The 21,273-nt window shown below is 41.1% G+C and overlaps 1 protein-coding gene across 4 annotated transcripts in view; it reads right to left on the reverse strand.

Moving 5' to 3' along the window:
• Positions 1–1,776: 1,776 nt before the first annotated feature.
• TMEM51 (transmembrane protein 51) overlaps positions 1,777–21,273 on the reverse strand; it is a 34,956-nt gene continuing 15,459 nt past the window's right edge. For 3 of the 4 annotated variants that reach the window (XM_077837122.1, XM_077837124.1, XM_077837125.1), the window contains exons 2-3: positions 8,258–8,735; positions 1,777–2,753 (exon numbers count right to left, since the gene is read on the reverse strand). In XM_077837122.1, the coding sequence (XP_077693248.1) occupies positions 2,330–2,753; positions 8,258–8,607 (774 nt within the window). In that variant the 5' untranslated portion in view covers positions 8,608–8,735 and the 3' untranslated portion in view covers positions 1,777–2,329. Of the gene's footprint in view, positions 2,754–8,257; positions 8,736–14,929; positions 15,009–21,273 lie in introns of all 4 variants that reach the window. The other variant, XM_077837123.1, reaches the window with a different exon arrangement.

The following is a 21,273-nucleotide window of genomic DNA, read 5'->3' on the forward strand; positions in this document are numbered from 1 at the left end:
CAGTTTAGGAAGAAAATGACAAGACTATGCTGAAGAAGGATTACTTTGTAGTCAAGAGACTGTCCCTTAAAACTTGAGTGGCTTCACAGCCAAAGAAACAGATTATCCTCAAACAGTATCTGCATTTTGGGGGGGGGGGGGGGTTAGCTTTATTGACCCTGCAAAAGGGCCGTTCAAACTGTCTCATTTTTCCAGAGATCATCTGCCTTTTCACAAAAGTGGTTGAGGGTCACATTTGTTGCTCAAGAGCAACAGAGCAAGCAACTAGCTGACTGGACTGGAATTTGAACCTGGGCTGCTCCTTCTTAGCCCTTGAGCTTTAATCATTACTGCATGCTCCCCTCCTCTTCCTCAGTTTTAGTTCAGTAAGATATAGTGCTCCAACCTTGATCAGAAATTGCCAGAAATCAAGCTAGAATGGGCAAGGGGTAATTATCTGTTTGAGAGACCTGGGTTGGAAAGGAAGGTGCCCCCTTAAGGAAGAGGGTCAGGTTTCAATCACTTTACTGTACCAACAATTTCTTACATTACTGCTCCTTTGGAAACTAGGAGCAGAAGGTTTAAACTAAGGGCCAAAATCTGGACTTCAGTGGGGTTGCTTGGATACAACACAGCAAGATTTGGCCCTTAGCATAAACAAAATAGCACCCATTCTATTATTTTCCATTTGAATGTGGAAAACTAGAAAGTTTGAATCACAGACAAGGATTCCAAAAGTCGTGCCTTCTTAGAGCTGCATATGGATAGGTGCAGTGATACACAAATCAGAATGTGCTTGCAAACAGGAACATAGGGTACTGGGAAAGCTTTTCCCTATAGGATATTTTAAAATCTTGTTCAAGTGGGTCTTCCCTACCAGACACAAAAATGAGACAACTCCCTCCTCCATTCAACTCCAGAATAGATGTCACTGAATGGTAGGCATTGCAAATCAGTGAAATATTATAAAAAGACTGATGTCTGACAAGGAGCAAGGCTCATTCCACTCTAGCTGGGGCCAGCTTCTGCGTACAGAGAATATGCCTCAGTAACACATCTATATGTAGCGTGATCACTGAAGCGTTCGTCACGTTTTCCAAACACCAAGCTGGAAGAAAAGCCTCTTTTCTAGCTTATTTTTACTATTAGATAAAGTCTAGTGTAGCAAAGAGTGCCTGAAGGAGTTTGCATCAAAATTGCCCTGTGACAGGAGACATCCGTTAACCTTGCAAGTGTTACATAATTAAACTTAATGTTGCATTTACATCATACATACTAGGGCATAACATTGTCTTATACAGGCCATCCACATTATTTGAGTGCATTCTACCTTCTTAATGTTGTATTCTCTGCCTTATATCACGTCACCACATTCATCAATGCAAGTGCTTTCTTCTCAGCTGCATCACCAAACAGTTGAGACCATTACCAGGAAGAGGCACCAGAGGAACTGGCTGATTTTGGCTGGCCAAATGCCAGAGCAAGTGCACTTAAGCATGCCAGAGACATAGGGATCAAGCTTGAGTTTGCATGTTGAGGACTTCTGCTCTATGAGTTCAGAAAAGTTTATCTTCTGACCCATACAGGTATGCATATTCCCTCATATGGCATCACAGCTTGAGTGAGCATGCTTTTGTAATCTTTGTGGCCTTACTAAAAACCCGAAGAGCGATTGTGTGCTTCAAAGTTGCTGAAACTGCCATTTTCCAAGCTAGAATGGAAAGAGAACATTTTGCCCTACATTTCTTACAGCCCCTGATTAAAGTACCTGTGTTGTTCCCATTTACAACACACACATACACACAAAACATTTATTTAGAAAAAGTCTCCAATTGCTCAGCATATTCAATGCTAACTTAAAACAGAACATTAAACATTTTTGAAGTGGCACAATGGAGTAGATACCAACTGAATGAATTTACAGGTTAACCTTAAACACACTCTCCCATCACACTGGAACACCAAAACCCATCTTTTCCCCTATGGTTGTCAGTGCTTAGAAAGCTTCTCACAGGTATCATGAGTACTGCTGAAAGGATTAAATAAATCTGATAGTTCAAAACTGTCATTTCATTCAATAGATTTCACAGCATGACAATGAAGTGTTACAAAATGCAGACTTGCTTTCTTCAGTTATCTCGACTCCATTTTAATGGAAGTGGAGAAAACCACAATGTTGTTTGGTTTTTCTGACGTGGAAGAAGAGAAACTAAAAAAAAAAAAAATTACTTTTCCTTTTCTACTTTTAAAATTATTGGTAAAAAAAGAATTTAGTGGCTTAAAAAATATAGTGTAGAAAAAAGAATTATAAGAGAGGCATACAATGTACTTCCTTGCTATCTGGTACTTGCTATCTGGCTTTATCTGGTACTTCCTTGCTATCTGGTGCTTTATCTGGGACATCATCATACTGTGGAGGAGGGGTCAATGGTTCTATTGTTATTTGACCTGAACTGTTTCTATCTGGAAGGTTTATTCGGAAGTCCTTTAGGTGCAGCTTATCAGACTTAATTCTCCGAATTTTCAGGGGTTTCAGTCGTTTGTTCAAGCGAGAGCTGTGCCTGCTTGGCTGACGCTGTATGTTCGTATCGACATTTACGGTGGTTGTAGTTGGTGTATTTTCATCAATCCCAGTTAGAGATTCATAAGAGGGCAGAGACATGCTGATCCTGGTGTTTCTGTCCAATTCTCTCATCTCAGGATAGCCCGCGTTCATAACCTCCTCATAACTGGGAACATAGTATCGCGACGGTGTCTCATCATCCTCTTCTTGACTGTAGGAGACAATTTTAATACTGTCAGTATGCTAAGCCATTTCAGCTGCATTTCTGGTCATTCAAATTTTGGGATCAGAAATACATGATGATGCAATATAAATTTCTACAGCACATTTCATCCCAGGATCACAAAGTGCCTTACACGCATTAGTTAAATCTCCAACATCCCTGTGAGCAAGGATTATTATCCCTATTTTACAGTTGGAAACTGAGGCACAGAAATTGTGACTTGCCCCATATGTGACAAATTCATTTCCGGGGTGGGAATGCAATGCAGGAGTATGGTTCACAGTTCCCTGCTCTTATCACGGGGCCACAGTAATGTTTTAGGGTGTAAATCTGAGTTCAAAGTATCCATATCGAAGTAAAAATTAAGATCTTGGTGGTGTCACACAGTAACAAGTTGGGTTCTTATAGCAATGATTGTAGACTCAGAAGTTAGAAGTGGAAAAGATCTGTTTAGGACATCTAGTTAACCCTCTCTCACTCTCCGCTAAACTTTCTGGAGAAATCTGTAGGTGTAAACGGATTACTTTTGATCTATCATATGGCTGTGTGTACTCTGAAAAAGACAGCAAAGACACTTTACACATTGCGTTATATAGTCTAGTGTGTCATTGAAATGAGCAGGCCAAGAACATGAGTATGCATTTTTTCCCCATCTTTAGTTAGTTTCCAGATACAGAAGTCCCAATCTGCTTGCAAGTCTGTGACTGTGTGGCAGGAATGGGGGAATACTAACAGCCAGGACTCACTGCAATTGACAATTCACTTTACCCATCTAAAAAAAATCACATTTGTAAAACCCTTCACCATCCTCAGATGAGAAATGCTATGTTCAACTGCCAAGTGTTAGAATTTAAAATTCTTCTGCAACTAACATTCAATCAACTGTTCAATGTAACACCATCCCACTCAAGTTAAAAAAAAAAAAAAAATCAAGGAAGGAACAGACAGGAGGAGTTACCGTTGCATCTTTACATTGTTTAAATACCAGACTGGAAACGCCAGATTTTCTTTCCTTTGTGAAACTGACTATAGCACCATTATTTTGACGTTAAGGTGCCTTCTCATTGCCCTATGACTAACGAGTTACAGATCAGGCATCTTTCATTAATTATTCCTTGTTTCTCTGTTCCATTTCCCACAAATAGAGATATCAGAACAGTGATTCTCTTCCAACAGACAGGTGAAGAATTATCCTAACATCTTCCTTGCCAACTGTACCACTCAACTGGAATTAATTTAGAGGGACATCATTTAATGCCTTTGTAATTAAGGTAAGGTATAATCACGTAAACCTAGTTATTTTTTTTTCCCTTTTGTTTTTTCTTTTTCTGCTGGGGGGGGGAGGAGTTAGGAGAGAGGAATTCTGTTAGCTACTATAAACGGATATTGTGCCGATCTGTAACGTGGGTATCTACATGTAGTCTGCATTTTATTAGCATTAGTAAGTTTCCCTTCACATAATCGGTTATAGCACAAGAAACTCCTCTGCAGATTCTGTCATTCTTTAATTACCTTAGGGTTTTCTATAGCTCCCATCATGGTACTTTCTAATTAAATGAAGCTAGAGAGTTGCCGTCTCATACTCTCTTGTTACATATTTCATATGAAAAGCCTCTTTCCCTTCTTCAGAGGGAGTGAACAGAACATTGCAATTTATCTAGTGATGCCCTGTTGTCCACTCCCTGCTTCTAGCAGTCCTTTTTCAGAGGGAAAGAGCAATGTTTTGGGGACAGGATACAGTCTGAATCAAACACCATCACAGTTTACGCACGGCCAGGCTAGGTTGTCAAATTCCCTGGGATGTTGAATCAATGTTAGTAAACTGTTTATTTAAGATTGTCTGTTACTAGAACATCTTTGTTCAGTATTTATTGGAGTTTCCCCACCGTCAATGGATGTAAAAGTTTGTTTCATTTCTCTGCAGCTCTTATATGTATTTTCGTAAACGCTGTTGAAAGGCTGTTTTGTAACTTTACAGAATTACTGGACTTAACAAGCCACAGCAGAAAGAGAGATACCACATTACCCTCTAGCAATGGCACACTCCTTTTTACTTCTCTGATGTCTGCTAGCCCTGCCTGGCTCACAAAAAGGATTTTGTCTCCTCTACAATTATACCAATGGGGTCTTGGTTTTAAGATACACACCTTACCATAGCATTTTTAGACTAGAGAAGCGAGCAATCTCCTAAAGCTTTGTATAATAGCAGAGGTGGGAAAACTACGGCCCGCGGGCCACATTTGGCCTGCAGGACCATCCTGCCTGGCTCCTGAGCTCCCAGCTGGGGAGGCTAGCCCCCGGCCCCTCCCCTGCTGTCCCCCCTCCCCCACAGCCTTAGCATGCTGCACCGCCGGCGCTCTGGTCAACCGCTCTTGCCGGGCAGGGGGATGGGGAGCAGGAGGGTTGGATAGGGGGGTGGGGTCCCGGGGGGGGGGCGGTTAGGGGTTGGGGCAGTCAGGGGACAGGGAGCAGGAGGGTTGGATGGGGGTGGGGTCCCAGGGGGTGGTTATGGGCAGGGGTCAAGGAGCAGTGGGGGTTGGATGGGTCGGGGGTTCTAAGGGGGGCAGTCAGGGGTGGGAAGTGGGAGGGGATGGGATGGATAGGGGGCAGGGGCCAGGCTGTTTGGGGAGGCACAGCCTTCCCTACCCGGCCCTCCATAAAATTTCACAATCCTGATGTGGCCCCCGGGCCAAAATGTTTGCCCACCTCTGGTATATAGGATGTAGCCTATTTGTTCTAAACATTGGTCCATCCAGTGAAGTATGTTATTTCCAGCTGTGGCCAATAGGTTATGCTTCTGAGGAATATGAACATTTATCATTCCCTTAGCACATTATACTATGATATTTATAGAGGGATAAACTCCTCCTTCACCTCTAAGGCAATCAACCCATGCACAGAATCATAGAAATGTAGGGCTGGAAGGGATCTCAAGAGGTCATCTACTCCAGCCACTTGTGCTGAGGCAGGACCAAGTATACCTAGTCCATGCCTGACAAGAATCTGTCTAATCTGTTCTGAAAACCTCCAATGATGGGGATTCCACAACCTCCCTTGCAAGCCTGTTCCAATGTTTAACTATCCTCACAGTTAAAGTTTTTCCTAATATCTAACCTAAATCTCCCTTGCTGCAGATAACGCTTATTACTTCTTGTCCTACCTTCAGTGGACATGTCCTCTCACTAACAGTCTTCAAATATGTTAAGGGCTGTTATCAACTCAGTCTTCTTTTCCTAAGACATGCCCAGTTGTTGTTTTTTTAACCTTTCCTCATACATCAGGTTTTCTAAACCTTGTATCACATTTTTGAAGCTTGAGACTTAAAAACATGAGAATGGTCATAGTGGGTGATACCAATGGTGCATGTAGCCCAGTATCCTGTCTTCCAGCAGTGGCCAGTGCCAGATGCTTCAGAGGGAATGAACCGAACATGGCAGTCTATCAAGAGATCCATGCCCTGTCATCCACTCCCAGCTTCTATCAGTCAAAAGTTTAGGGACACCCAGAGTATGGAGTTGTGTCCCTGACCATCTTGATTAATAGCCACTGATGGACCTATCCTCCATGATCTAATACTTTTTTGAACCCAGTTATAGTTTTGGCCTTTACAGCATCCCTTGGCAACTATTTCAATAGGTTGACTGTGAGTTGTGTGAAGAAATACTTCCTTATGTTAGTTTTAAACCTGCTGCCTATTAATTTCATTGGGTGACCCCTGATTCATGTGTTATGTGAAGGGGTAAAGAACACTTCCTTATTCACCTTCTCCATACCATTCACAATTTTAATAGATCTCCATCATATCCCTCCCCTCAGTCATCTCTTTTCCAAACTGAACAGTACCAGTCTTTTTAATCCTTCCTCATATGGAAGCTGTTTCACACCCTAATCACATTTGTTGCCCTTTTCTGTACTTTTTCCAATTTTGATATATCTTTTTTGAGATGGGGTGACCAGAACTTCATGCAGTATATAATGTGTGAGCACACCATGGTTTTATATAATGACATTATGATGTTTTTTGTCTTATTATCTATCACTTCCCTAATGGTTCCTAACATTGTTAGCTTTTTTGATTGTCACTGCTCATTGAGCAAAGGTTTTTAGAGAACTACCCATGACGACACCAAGATCTCTTTCTTGAGTGGTAACAGCAAATTTAGAGCCCATCATTTTATATGTATAGTTGGGATTATGTTTTCCAAAGTGCATTACTTTACATCTATCAACATTGAATTTCATCTGTCATTTTGCTGCCTAGTCACCCAGTTTTGTGAGATTCTTTTGGTAACTCTTTGTAGTCTGCTTTGGACTTAACTATCCTAAATAAACTTTGCCACCTCATCATGGTTTACCCTTTTTTCAAGATCATTTATAAATATATGGAACAGAACTGGTCCCAGCACAGATCCTTGGGAGACCCCGCTATTTATCTCTCCATTGTGAAAACTGACAATTTGTTCCTACCCTTTGTTTTTTAAGCTTTTAACCAGTTACTGATCCATGGAAGGACCTTCTCTCTTATCCCATGACTTCTGACTATGCTTAAGAGTCTTTGGTCAGGGATGTTGTCAAAGTATTTCTGAAAGTCCAAGTACACTATATCCACTGGATCACCCTTTTCGACACGATTGTGGACACACTCAAAGAATTCTAATAAATTGGTAAGGCACAATTGCCCTTTACAAAAGCCGTGTTGACTCTTTCCCAACACGTCATGTTTATCTGTGTCTGATAACTCTGTTCTTTATTATAGTTTCAACCAAATTTGCCTGATACTGAAATTAGGCTTAGTGACCTGTAATTGCCAGGATCACCTCCGAAGTCTTTTTTAAAAATTGACATTACATTAGCTATCCTTCAGTCATCTGGAACAGAGACTTAAATGATAGGTTACATACCACAGTTAGCAGTTCTGCAATTTCACGTCTGAGTTCCTTCAGAACTCTTGGGTGAATACCATCTGGTCCTGGTGACTTACTACTGTTTAATTTATCAATTTTTTCCAAAACCTCCTCTATTTACACCTCAATCTGGGACAGTTCCTCAGATGTGTCACCTAAAAAGAATGGCTCAAATGTGGGAATCTCCCTCAAATCCTTTGCAGTGAAGACAGTGGCAAATAATTTATTTAGCTTCTCCAAAACTGCTTTTTCTTGCTTGTGTGCTCCTTTAGCACCTCAATCATCCAGTGGCTCCACTGATTCTTTGGCAGGCTTCCTGCTTCTGAGGTACTTAAATTTAAAAAAAAAAATTTTTTTTGGCTGTTTTTGTGTTTTTTGCTGGTTGCTCGTCAAATTATTTTTTGGCCTCCCTAATTATACTCTTAAACTTGACTTGCCAGAATTTATATTCCTTGACACCTATAATTTAGTATGTGGTACAACTGATCTTAACAAGTTAAATTTCTAAATGTGATTTTTTTTTTTAAAAGAACACCTTTTAATTTTACCTGTATACCAGATCCAGCACCCTTTTACTGAAAGACTTACCTGTCCTCCTGATGTTGAGGTTCAGCAGATGTTTCTTGCTGGATCCTAGCAAGACTCTCATTTTGTCTTTTCTTTTTCCTGTCCCGGACATTCAAGAAAATGGAGAGCAAAAGGAGCAGCACTCCAGCCCCAACCAATACATAAGCTACCGAAAAGGTCTTACTCTTCAATATTCCTCCACCATCATGCCCTGAATTGCTACTATTTCCAGCAGATAAGGGAGGCTTATCACTATGGCCAAATCCTGGGACCAGGTTCCAGACTGCCATTATGATCCCAAGGACAAGCATTCCTAACCCGATAGCAGTCAGGGCATAGTAAGATCCATTTGACTTGAACTGGGCCATCATACCCAGTGCTAGATCACTAGATAATAAGCAGAGTCAGCTTATAGCATGCCACTTCCAAAAAACGGTGTGTAAAATCCAAGCTTCGCACTTTTATGAATCCACCCAAATGCTTGAGTTTAGAGAGAAATCTGGAAAAGGAAAAAGAATAGCAATTAGTACATGTGACTTATAGAACGAGCTACAATTACGGTGAACAAGAAGGCCACTTGGCATCATTTTGTTTTATCAACCTTAATACTGGAAATTAAAGCACATTTTTATGACCATGCAGAGTAAGCCAAGGGCTAATATAATGGCCAGATTTAGGGAAGGATCACTACTGGCCATTCTGGTTATGCATGGGAAGAGAGTAGCCCCAGGCTTTTTGTTCCATGCTGCTTTTCTGGTGTGAGGCATGAAAGACAGATCCTGGCCATTTGCCAAAGTCGCCCCCTTCCTCCCCTTGCCAAGTTCTGCAAAAACAGGAGGTATTGACAGGTTTCAGAGTAGCAGCCGTGTTAGTCTGTATTCGCAAAAAGAAAAGGAGTACTAGTGGCACCTTAGAGACTAACCAATTTATTTGAAGCATCCTTCTGGCCAAATTCCAAGTTGGAGTGATTATAGTCTGTCTAAACACAATTCACCCTATAGTTTCAACTGGAGAATTTCTCTCTTCCCTTGCTATGTGGTTTAAACACCACACAGGGAACCAGAATTCCTAGGTTATAATCCTGCCTTTAACAGAGACACCCTTTTCTGTTGCACTAAGGAACCTGATTCAGAACTTATGGGTAATATTTGCAAAAGCACCTAAGAGATTTAGGGGCCTAAATCCCATTTGAAAAAGTGATTTAGGTGCCTGACTCCTACATTCCTGGTGCATTTCAATGACACTTAGGTGCTTTTGAAAAATTTACCCTATCTGACTTACCTACCTCAAAAGGGTGTCAAAGTGATTGAGTGTTAAGCACTTTCAAAATGAAGACTGCTAGGTATTCGTGCTAGTTATTATTGGTGAACAATCGCACCTTGATCACATATATAATCTGTAATGCTTTGGAATCTCAGAATGAAAGGTACTTTAAAAAGATACAATATGGTAATATACATTTAAGATTCTTTATGTCACATGCCCCATGGGGCTTCACTATCTTGAAGAATAATTCCCATTGGCATAATATACTGGTCCCAATACCAAAATGGAAAATCACAAGCCTTAAGAACAATACTTTGAAAGAAGAACTGGTTAAAGATCTGTCTGGTCTGGTGTGAGGGAAGTCTTTTCACACACAAAAGAAAAGCAAGCAAGAATTCTGTCTCAGCATTTGTGTAAGGGAGCAAGCTGGACCACAGGTTCCTCTTCTCCCAGCTGTTGAGAGAGAGAGAGTGCCCAGAGAATGCTCTCTCAAATACAAAGATGCTTCACTGACATGAAAAACACTCTCCTGGTCAGTGATATTAATACAATAGAAACTAGTGATGACAAGATTCAGCCATGTGTCTTCAAACTGACATGCAAGGCATATCCAAGTCAGAAGGTCAAGTTGTTGAACCAGCAGGCAGACAGGCATTGTAGCTGACCTTAGAATCTCCTGCCCCTGGCCCCCAACACCTTGTAAACTGATTTTTTTTTCCCCCACCGTTGATGGAACTAATCTTGGTTGGCTTCCCAAGATAATATAGCAACTGGCACCTTATTAATGCCTGGATAGATGCCAAACCAAAGCAGTTTATGGCTAGCCTTAAGCTAATAAAGTATTAATTCCAGGGTATTTAGGGACCTCTTTGGTGTGCTTACATCAGTATGCCTGTAACCATTTATATCCTCTGGAAGGTTTTATGATAGGTCCCTAAATCTCTTATACACGTAGAGCAAAAGCAAAGTAAAACAATCAAGGAGATCCATTATAAATTACTGCATTTTGCCAATTAGTATGTAAACAATAAAGGACATTGCATTACAGAACATACTTTGTTGGTTTTGTTTCGTTTTAACACTTGTAAACATAGTAACAGGTTTCAGAGTAGCAGCCGTGTTATTCTGTATCCGCAAAAAGAAAAGGAGGACTTGTGGCACCTTAGAGACTAACACATTTATTTGAGCATAAGCTTTCATGAGCTACAGCTCACTTCATCGAGCTGTAGCTCACGAAAGCTTATGCTCAAATAAATTTGTTAGTCTTTAACTTGCCACAAGTACTCCTTTTCTTTTTGCGTAAACATAGTAGTACGTCCTGTAAAAATAATGAAGTCTTAGTATTCTGAAACCTCACTTCAGAATTTTACTATGAAGTCTTTGCTGATATAAAGGAAGGACTTGCGTGCAATAACAATGGTTAAATTAGCAAAGTTTTACTGGCATTATTGTTGTATTTTGGTGTGTTTTTCCATGCTTTACGTACGTACTTCCTGAGCTGAAATACTGTGGTTTAGTGTTAATTTTTACCTTAGTCCAGGCATACAGAGTATTATTGTGCAGTGCTAATTACACTATCAAACTTTTCACCTGTATCATGACGACTTTGTTGCTTATTAAGAATCTGAAGCAATGCTTAATTTGTAATGAAGGAGGTGCCAAGGCTCAAGCAATTTTTTACATTCATAACTGCTGCAGCCCAGAGGTGCTGGGGCTATGAACTGCCAAGCCTAGAGGTGCCAGGGATCTGCCCTGGCACAAATTAAGCACTAATCTGGAGGAAACTGACCATACAGGTTAGCTGAAGCATCATAACATTAGAATGCTGAGCAACCGCTTCAGAATTCCTCTCCACCTCCCCCAAAGCAATCATGTTGGAGCATGAGATTTCTCTTAAATACCAGTTGTGATCTCTTCCAAATGTGCCTCAGATACTCAGTTTCTAGTGTGTTTGATTTTCAAAAATTGTTATGGAGATGAATGAATTGTTTGCTGGGTATTGGCTGCCAGATAATTCATCCATTGGCACCTGCAGTCACCTTCCCTGATGACACGTGCTACTGCAACAGGGCTGAGAGTCCCAGTGATGTAGCAGTTTATACCAAGCAGTAGTGTGGCTTTAAGGTCAACACAGAGAAATCTGAACAGCATTTGGACTCAAGCAAGGCTTTGGGTCATATTAAAAACTAGCTGCATAGTCTCTTGTTGGGTCAGCCCCACATATCACTCTGGGGTCGGAGCCTCGGCACATGGTTACTAATAGCATTTAATACGGACTAAGGTCTGGTGAAGGCTGCACATAGGCAATTCTATATTTTATTCTACCATTCGATCATGCTTGAAAAGTGGGTTCCCATCTAATTTGTTTGAAGCTCTTTGAGTGCAGGGTTTTTTCTAACCAGGAACTCCACCTGTGCAACTCTGCCATTTATGATCATTCGCAGTGGTTTGTTCTGCCTTTTGCTCCTCGGCTTTATGTCGCAGAGCCCTGCAAGATACTTTTCAGAGTAGCAGCTGTGTTAGTCTGTATCCGTAAAAAGAAAAGGAGGACTTGTGGCACCTTAGAGACTAATAAATTTATTAAAGCATAAGCTTTTGTGAGCTACAGCTCACTTCATCGGATGCATGCAGTGGAAAATATAGTGGGGAGATTTTATGTACACAGAGAACATGAAACAATGGGTGTTGCCATACAGACTGTAACGAGTGATCAGGAAAGGTGAGCTTCCCCCACCCCACCCCACCCCACCGCTCCGCTCTCCTGCTGGTAATAGCTCACCTTTCCTAATCACTCTTGTTACAGTCTGTATGGTAACACCCATTGTTTCATGTTCTCTGTGTACATAAAATCTCCCCACTATATTTTCCACAGTATGCATCCGATGAAGTGAGCTGTAGCTCACGAAAGCTTATGCTCTAATAAATTTGTTAGTCTCTAAGGTGCCACAAGTACTCCTTTTCTTTCTGCGAGATACTGAATCCCACTACACTATCAAGGCATATCATGGAAAGCTCTTAGACGGAATATGAACTTTTGATTAAAATTCTACTGCATGCAGGAAATCTACTACATTAAGTATTTAAGCTCTGTGGAAATCAGGAGTGCAGCTTATATTAATCTTGGTAAAAGTTAAACAAATTATGAAAGATGACTGGATACTCTTTGGTTAAAAAAAAAAAGTGAGAGCTAGGTCCAGCTGACATCCTAATACCTGAAAGATAAAAATTGCAGCCAGTAGTGGAATCTATATAAATGTATCTTGGAACTCTGTAGCAGAGTTCCTAGCATTCTACAGTGTGGACTAGATAAACTTTGCAACAGAGTTTGTTTGGAATGTTCCAGCTTTAATTGGCTGCCAAGAAAAGTATCCCAGCTGCACAAATATGGACACATTTTCAATTCCTCCTGCGCCTCTATTTTTCCATGGTTATTTATGTTGGATGGGACCTCATGAATATATGGTACTTGGGTATTTAGCGCTGTAGAATGCTTATATTTATCATTTGCCCCATATCTTTTATCACTGACTTACAATTCATCTATATTTAGTATTGTGATTTCTTGGTTAGATTAAGAGAAAGGCTAGTTCTTGTGTCCTTTAAACTGTAGAACAGCCTTCCCAGGAAAGTGGTAGATGATCCAGTTACTTGCGGGAACAGACCCACACTGGCCAGGTGGGAAAGAGCAGTGGACTGCTGACAGCAGGCATAATACCACAGAGAATCTGACCCCAGATTTTCATGGCGATCCTACATTCTGATGCTTTGTAGCAATTAATATCTAGCCCTGACGAAGGACAGATTTCTCTAACGACTCTGAGTTGGAGGATTGATCCCAAGTCAATCTAGATAGTATCTAGCAGAGAAAGAGGAATCACTGAACCAGTCTAGATATAAGATGGTTGCTTCTGCCAAATGCATTGGCCAATTAAATTTGTAGAAAAGTCCTTAGCGTCCAGTTGAAAAACAGAGTTTGATTATTTTGTATTTCTTTATCGAACAAAGATAAAATAATGAATACTGCAGCAGATGGGGATTCCGTAAATGCTGAATCCCAAGTTCTCTCCAGTGAAAATGTCAGTAACGAGAGCAAGTAAACAAAATTTGAAAGTAGTATTTATACTAAGTAGAAAATGTGTTACCCCAGGATTTCCTTTCCTAGGACTGACCTCTCCTCTCAGTCTGAGCCATATACACCGTAGACCTGCTTTAGGGTCAGACTTCTCTGTTGCTAAACTCTTCATTCTTGCTAAACAGTTTAGTTACTAAACATGGATCGTGTTGCAAGTGGAGAATGAATGCTGCAGTTATGGCAACAATGGCAGAGGTATATATGATGGAAGGTTGTACATACCAAAAGAGAATGTGGTATCTATTACAGGCAGGATATGGGCCTAGAGTCTGCATGGTTCTTAATGAGGCTACTTCCTACTTGTGACATATGCTGAAGAAATGAAAACACATGTAAAAATTCGGTAAAATCTTTTCATTGAAAAATAAAGCCAGGCCAGGCCAGATTTGTGCTTATCAAGGGTTGTTCTACTGATACAAAGGTCAGTTTTAGCAAAGCCATTTGAGTAAGAAGACAGCAAACCCAAAAATCTCAACTTCAAGAAGATGTGTAGTTATAAAACAATTCTCAGCCCTACCCATCTTTAACCAAGTTCCGCTCTTCTCTTTAAATCTACTCAAAATGGATTTTCAAATCAATTCCCAGAGTAACCATGCGGAGGATCATATCCGCCAACTTTTCAATCCAAGCTCTTGAAGGTGAAGTTCACAAGAAAATTCCGAGGGAGGGGAGGGTCTGCTTTAACCATAAAATCAAATATTTGGGCAAGGGTTTTCACATGTTAAAAAAAAACACAACTCAAGGAATAACAAAGCCCAATTCAAATTGCATCTTTTATGTGAATGGCCCAGTATCACAAAAAATAATGTATGTATGTGTAAATAAGGCAAACACAACACATCAGGGGCCAGGAACAAAGCGCATGCAAATTAAGGAGGTAAGTTCACGAACAAAGAAGGCTATTTAGGTCTTAACTATTGGGAAGGCCATGAAGCTGTCAGTTAAATATATGGGCTGCAGTAAAAAGAGAGTCAGACCAGGTGCTGGAATGAACAAACAGAGAGGATACAAAGTAAAGTCTTCTTCCTGTAAATGCCTGTTAGGTACAGCTCTTTTACTAGTCTATTACAGTGCATGCAATAACTTTACCACTAAAATGCATCCGATGAAGTGAGCTGTAGCTTACGAAAGCTTATGCTCAAATAAATCTGTTAGTCTCTAAGGTGCCACAAGTACTGCTTTTCTTTTTGTGAATACAGACTAACACGGCTGCGACTCTGAAACTCTGAAATGACTCTGAAATATTTCTTTTCAGTTGCTCTAGATCAGGTATATAATATTTAAAAAGGAGGTACCTCTTTAAGTGCTGTGTCTGTGTGTGCATTGCCCAGTCGTGCAGAGTTCCTGAATTTCAATTTGTGAATTTACTGAATTCTGTAAGTTAAAAAAAAAAAGCCTGCTGTATCAGACAGCTTATTTTATTTATTTGCTACTGCTGCAGCTAAACACAACGGTTCTTTGCTACACTTTATGTAGCCCAAGCTTTCTGTGATGGACATTGATGCATCTGGATGCTACTGAAAGTCATTCACCTTATCTTGTAGATTTGTTGAAACTTCCCTGATCTTTTCCCCTTCCCACTCCTGTCTTTAATAAACATGCACCAAAAGGCACATATGGTGAATTAAATCCCAGTTCCTGTATCCTGGTATCTGTAACCTTTCAAGCCCAATGGATGGAGCCAGAAAGTTGTCACTATCTGATATGTCTGCCATTTAAACTAGCCCTCGTTCGTCAGTAACTTCCAATTTAACAGTTGACAGCTGCTTACATTCCCAGGCTCCATCCCATATTGCAGGGAAAATATGAAATGTAACATCTGTCCTTTGAAACAAGTGATAGCCATGTCCTGCAGCATGGTGTGTAGATGTTTATCTGAATTACAGCAGACTCTTGCTAACCAGCATGCACAGAAATAGAGCTCTCTCCTCCTCTTGGCAAAGTAACAGGAGAGTCCTGTACCAAAGGTTCATATTATTAAGACTTCTTCCCCTCCTCCATTACTATACATTTACCAGTTCCTTATGAAATGTAAAATTAAACTATTACCAAAAGACAAGAAAGGACATTTTGTGAGACATCATCTTTGAGATTTTTATTTGACCACTTACTAAATTTGCATAATGCTATCCTTTGTTGTTCTCCGTGTTATGGACCTGATCCATAGCCCATTGAAGCCATCAGAAAGATTCCCATTGACTTCAGGGAGCTCTGGATCAGGCCCTGTATGGACAAGATGGCAGGATTCTACAGGCATTGTCTAGCTCTTTCGTAAGAGCAGGTGATTAACTTTATTTTACTCTATTGGGAGTACTCATCACTGTAGTTTCCAGACTCTTCCAAACCACAACTCCATATTACGACACCCAAACGTTTCACACCTCCATCCCATAAATCTGGGATTACCCTTCGTCTAAACGTAAAGAAAGGGATAATGGCAGTCCCCAGTTGAGAACCCACAAGTGGCAGAAATCAAAATTGTAATTGTCTTTGTTCTATTTCACCTTCCCTCCCCAAACTTATTTTAAGACCTATTAATTTAATGTTCCTTAAAGTGAGCTGAAAGCACTGCCTTGAGACACAGCTGACGTGGGTATGCACTGAGCAAGCCTCAGCTAACTCCACTCTGCTACCTCTTTTCCTCCCATGTCAGTATAACAATGCACAGGACAGTGGTTCCTTTGACTTGTTCTCTTATTATTGTACCACCATAAAGGGTAAGAAATTATTTCTCAGACAGAAGGTAACTTTTCCAAAAGCATTAATATACTTAAGTTTGTCAACTCCCATTTTCAGAAGTGATTTCAGCACCTAAACCTCACAGAAAGGCAATGAAATTTAGCCTCCTGAACTACTTAAGTGCTTTTTTCAGTGTTGTAGCTGTTTTGGTTTCAGGATATTAGAGAGATAAGGTCGGGGAGCTCATATCTTTTATTGGACCAGCTTCTGTTGATGAAAAAGGCAAGCTTTCGAGCTACACAGAGCTCTTCTTCAGGTCTGGGAAAGGTGCTTTTGAAAGTTTTACCCAGAGTCCTTCGAGTGTTAAAATGCAGTTGGGAACAGGGCAAATTAAACTAGGAATTTTTTTTTAAATCGTCCACTTTTTAATTGAATTTCCCTCCACTTCTTCTTTGTAAGATGACAAACCTCTTTTCCTCTGCTTGTGACGTCAGCAGTTAGTGCTGCCCCTCATCTGTTTAAGAAATATCTGCTTCAAAGTACAGGCCTTGCTTCCAAGTACAGGCCAGTTTGGGACTAGCAGCTCCAACCACTTGCTGGACGTGCAGAGCCAGCGTCAAAGGGGAGGCAGCCTGAAGAAGTACTCCTGGCACCTTATAGGCTGGTTTCTACCAAGCCACTTGACTCTTTCCTTTCACTTCCAATCCCATGTGGTGGCGAGTGCTCAACTCTGATTTAGTCCTAAATTGGGCCTTAAGAGACTCACCCTCACTTTGTTTATTTTTTAAGAAGCTAAAGGGAGTTCAGTATTTCCAATTCCACTTTAATGAGAAATTGCCCTGCCCCCCACCTCACAATTAATCATACTTCTAGGAGACGGATCGAGGTCCCTGCATTTAGACCCAGCTCTGCCTCACACACACCTGCCGTTATCGCATTTCCAGGACTGTCAATGATTTACACTAGAAACACTAAATGACCCAACTAGAACTGCTGTTACCAGAAAGGTTGTTTATGATGGAGAAGTTAATTCCCCCTGCCCCCACGTAGAGCTGTAAACCAGGTTTTTCTTGTGCTCCTCATTTTTTCCCCATGACCAAGCTTAAGAAAAAATCAGGAAAGTTCTTCCTGAAGGTGACAATATAAAATGGTGATGGAGAGATTACTGTGTCAATCTGTATGCCTCTTCAGATCCACTTACAATAGATGATAGACTATTGATAGGTGGATAGAAAGGAGAGCCGTCAATCCTGCATGAGGAAGCAGTGCATGCGATTATGAAAATGAAGCCCAGGACAACACCAGGGCTAGATAGCGTACCAGCAGAATTGCTGTAAGTGATTGGTGACACCAGTATTGTTCTCATATGGAAAATTTGTAACCACAAGTGGATGAATAGAAATCGGCCAGGCAACTGGGAGAAAGCCATCCTTCTGCCCTTATCAAAGAAAGGGGATATAAAAACGATTACTACCCAATTGTACCACCTCCCTGATATTGCACACAAGTAAAGTGCTGCTCTGCATAATTCAGGATCACATGAAGCAACTGATAGAAGCAGAACTACTGGTTTCAGAGAGGGACAAGTCACACAGGATCAAATCATGAATATCTTCTATCACTGAAAAGTGCAAGGAACATAGTCACCCATTGATTACGTGTTTCATTGACCACTCCAAGGCATTTGATACTCTCCAACATGGCAGTCTCTGGAAGGTACTGGCAGATATGGGGATTCAGAAACATCTTGCTTGACCTCATTGCAAGTCTCCACTGTCAACTACAGACCGCAGTGCAAACTGCAGGTGACTGCGAGTGGCTTTCCATTGGCCAGGGTGAGAGACAAGGGTGCATTCTGTCCCCCAAGTCTTTTCAATATGTATGCAGAATTTATTATAAGACAAGCCCTGGAAGATTTTCATAAAGTGGAAGGAGCTGGGATTTCAGTGGGTGGACACTTCTTAATCAACCTCAAATATGCTGATAAGACAACACTCTTTTCTGCAACCATGATGCAATACAAGAAATGTTGGAATCTGTAAAAAGTTTGCGAGGAATATGGACTATTCCTGAATGTGGCAAAAACAAAATGTTCGTATGTTGACAAATTAATAACAATAGGATGCAAGCGGGCATCACAATTAAAAGGTCATGCTGTAGAGGCAGTAGATTCATTTAATTTTCTGGGATCATATATATCCAACCAAGGAGGCTACTCCAAAGAAATCAGACGACAACTAGGGATGGGTCGTTCAGCCATGGCCTCCCTTACAGAAGTATAGAAAATCTGTGGCATCTCAAAGGTACGAAAGTTCGTCTGGTGAAAAGCTTAATTTTTTCCATAGCAATTTATGGATGTGAATGCTGAGAAACTAATGCCACTGACAAGAAAAAAAACTGAAGCCTTTGATATGTGATGCTGGCACGTTTCCTGGATGGAAAAGATAACAAACACTTGTTAGAAATATTATTGGAGATCAGTGGACTCCGCTCTTGGAAATCAACAGGTATGAACTTATGAGCTTTGGTCACATCAAGTGTAGAGATGGAAATAACCTAGAGAAAGTTATCATGGACAGATTGGCGGCAGGTCATCATACTAGGGGATGACTAGCGAGGAGATGGATAGATGTTGTGCAGCAGATCACAGGGAGGTCAGCTGCTAAGAGTGCAGAGTCAGTGACAGATTGAGAAGGCTTCTGAAAATTCTGCTGGGATGTCCCCAGTATTCAGATATGAATTATTAGACCTGACATATTCACTCATTTTGGTCTCTTGCCGGCATGCTGGATCACACATGGGTTTGTTCTCTCCCTTTCCCCCATTACAAGTCTAAAGTTTTCCTATGTGAATCTCTCTCTCTCTCTCTCACACACACACACACCCCTGTTTAAATAATTAGATAAGCCAACGGCTAAAGAGGGGAAGCCACTTCTGTTTTGTGTTCCTTTAAAGTGCTCAGTGCCCTGGAACACAGGAGTTTAAGCCTTCCTCAGAGATGCTTTAACAACTGATAAATCAGAATTGGAGGATTTAGGAGGCCGCAGCCATGTGAGATGCGGATGGATAACTGCACCTCTGTTAGGAAAATGATGATATGTTGGTCAGTCTGCAAAGGACACCGAACAGGGGTCAGGTACAGAATTCCAACCGAAAGGCAGCTACCGATAGCACCTTTGGCATGTGTGGGAAAGAACACAGCTTCTTTGGAACTTGGAGCTTTTTTAGTGGAATCATGCTGGCAGGTGCACTTATGCAGGTCAGTGAGCTCTTTAGAGATCACTGGCCACAACAATTCACCTCGAGGGGCATCTGAGGATTCCTCCGCCTGCCCCCTCCCAACAAACTTTGGACTGATTTGTTTCCCCATTACGTTGCTCCCCTCCCACGTTTTCAGAAATATCAACAATCTGAGTCATGAGATAGCCATAGATGAAATCACAGTTAAGGGAAAAGGTCAAATCCGTGACGCAGCCATGATGTGTAACAAGCCTATTAAATTAGGCTTGAGGGCTATTTCACCCTCCTGCGTGAAATCAGGGTAGCGTACAGTGTGCATTCAGAATTGCAGGGGTACGCATCATTTGAAGTCCTATGTTGCAGACTAGACTATGGGGTTCTACTGGAAGTCACAAAGCAAAGATGGAGTCTACCCATTAGACAACTGAATTAATTAGGCATTCCCAGACACGAAGGACAAATCTGCCATTGATGCTGGTAAATGAGGAATCTAAGCTAAGATGCCAGGTATAATTTTTCTCCCCTTCAGAATTGCTGAAGATAAGCCCATTGTTTGCTGCAACAACAAATTGTACTCACTGTAGTTTGCACAATTTATGACTAATCCAGTTTAAAAGAAGACAGTTATATCCTAGCAGAAATGGTGGGGGGTGCTGATCATCTGTGCTTTCTGCTGCCATAATGGTCAGACTTCCCATTAGCCTGCACACCACAGATTTAAGCACTCGATAAATACAGTGGACCCTTTAGGCCATTGATGAATTTGAACCTTGAGGATGCAATTAAAAAAAAAAAAAAGTATACCACAACCTATGTAGATAAATTTTACAACTTTAAAATGTTGGCAAGAAAGATAATGCCACTGTAATGCAATGCTTGGGCATGCTTTGGGAATTGATTGCCATTTAGAAAGTTAAATTACTGCGGTTTACAAGTATAACACTGCCAGATAGCTGCTCTGAAGTTTGAGTGAATCATTCTCTAAACAGAAAAAAAATACCATTTCTTAGTACTTTCTTTTTTGTTGCCAAGAGCGAGTGTCACATATTCAAGGCAACTGTGCCTGTACTTCCCCCTCAGTGATCTCTTGAGGGCACCCACTTAACAGTTTCCACCTCCCAGCAGCCCCGTCCCTGGACAGAGACCCACATCTCGCTCCCTTCTGAGTGGGGGTTTTAAGTTCTGCACAGCTCAATGAATTTACACTGTGATATCCAGAGCAAGTCCAACTGCCTAAACAGGCCAGTGCCTGCATTTATAAAAATCACCGCACAGCTCCTTCTAAGCAAGCACATTTCTTCCTAAGGTAAAATCATTGCAGAGAAATATATTGAAACAATAGAAGAACCTACACACATGGTAAAAAGCTTACCAGAGGACTCCCCCAGCTCTAACATAGTGCTCTAGTAGATTTTAGTCCTTCAGAACCCACACTGGGTTTTCTCTGTGATTATAGTTTATCTGTCTTAGATCCAGAACCAGAACAAAGGTTGGGAAAATCGGCCATTTCTTTATACAGCTTGGGCCTTTGATCTTGGCCTTCTGTAACAGGTAATCAGCAGATAAAGGCCCTCTCTCCTCAGGCTTAGCTTCAAAAGGCTATTTCTTTGCAGAACTGGAGTTGAATAATTTGCTTTAGGGGAGAGCCCAAGGGATTCCATGGGAAATCCATTAACACTTATTGTCCCAAAAGTCCATTCTTGTCTGGCACATTTTCAGT

Source organism: Eretmochelys imbricata, chromosome 18 (assembly GCF_965152235.1).
Source record: "Eretmochelys imbricata isolate rEreImb1 chromosome 18, rEreImb1.hap1, whole genome shotgun sequence".
NCBI lineage: Eukaryota > Metazoa > Chordata > Testudines > Cheloniidae > Eretmochelys > Eretmochelys imbricata.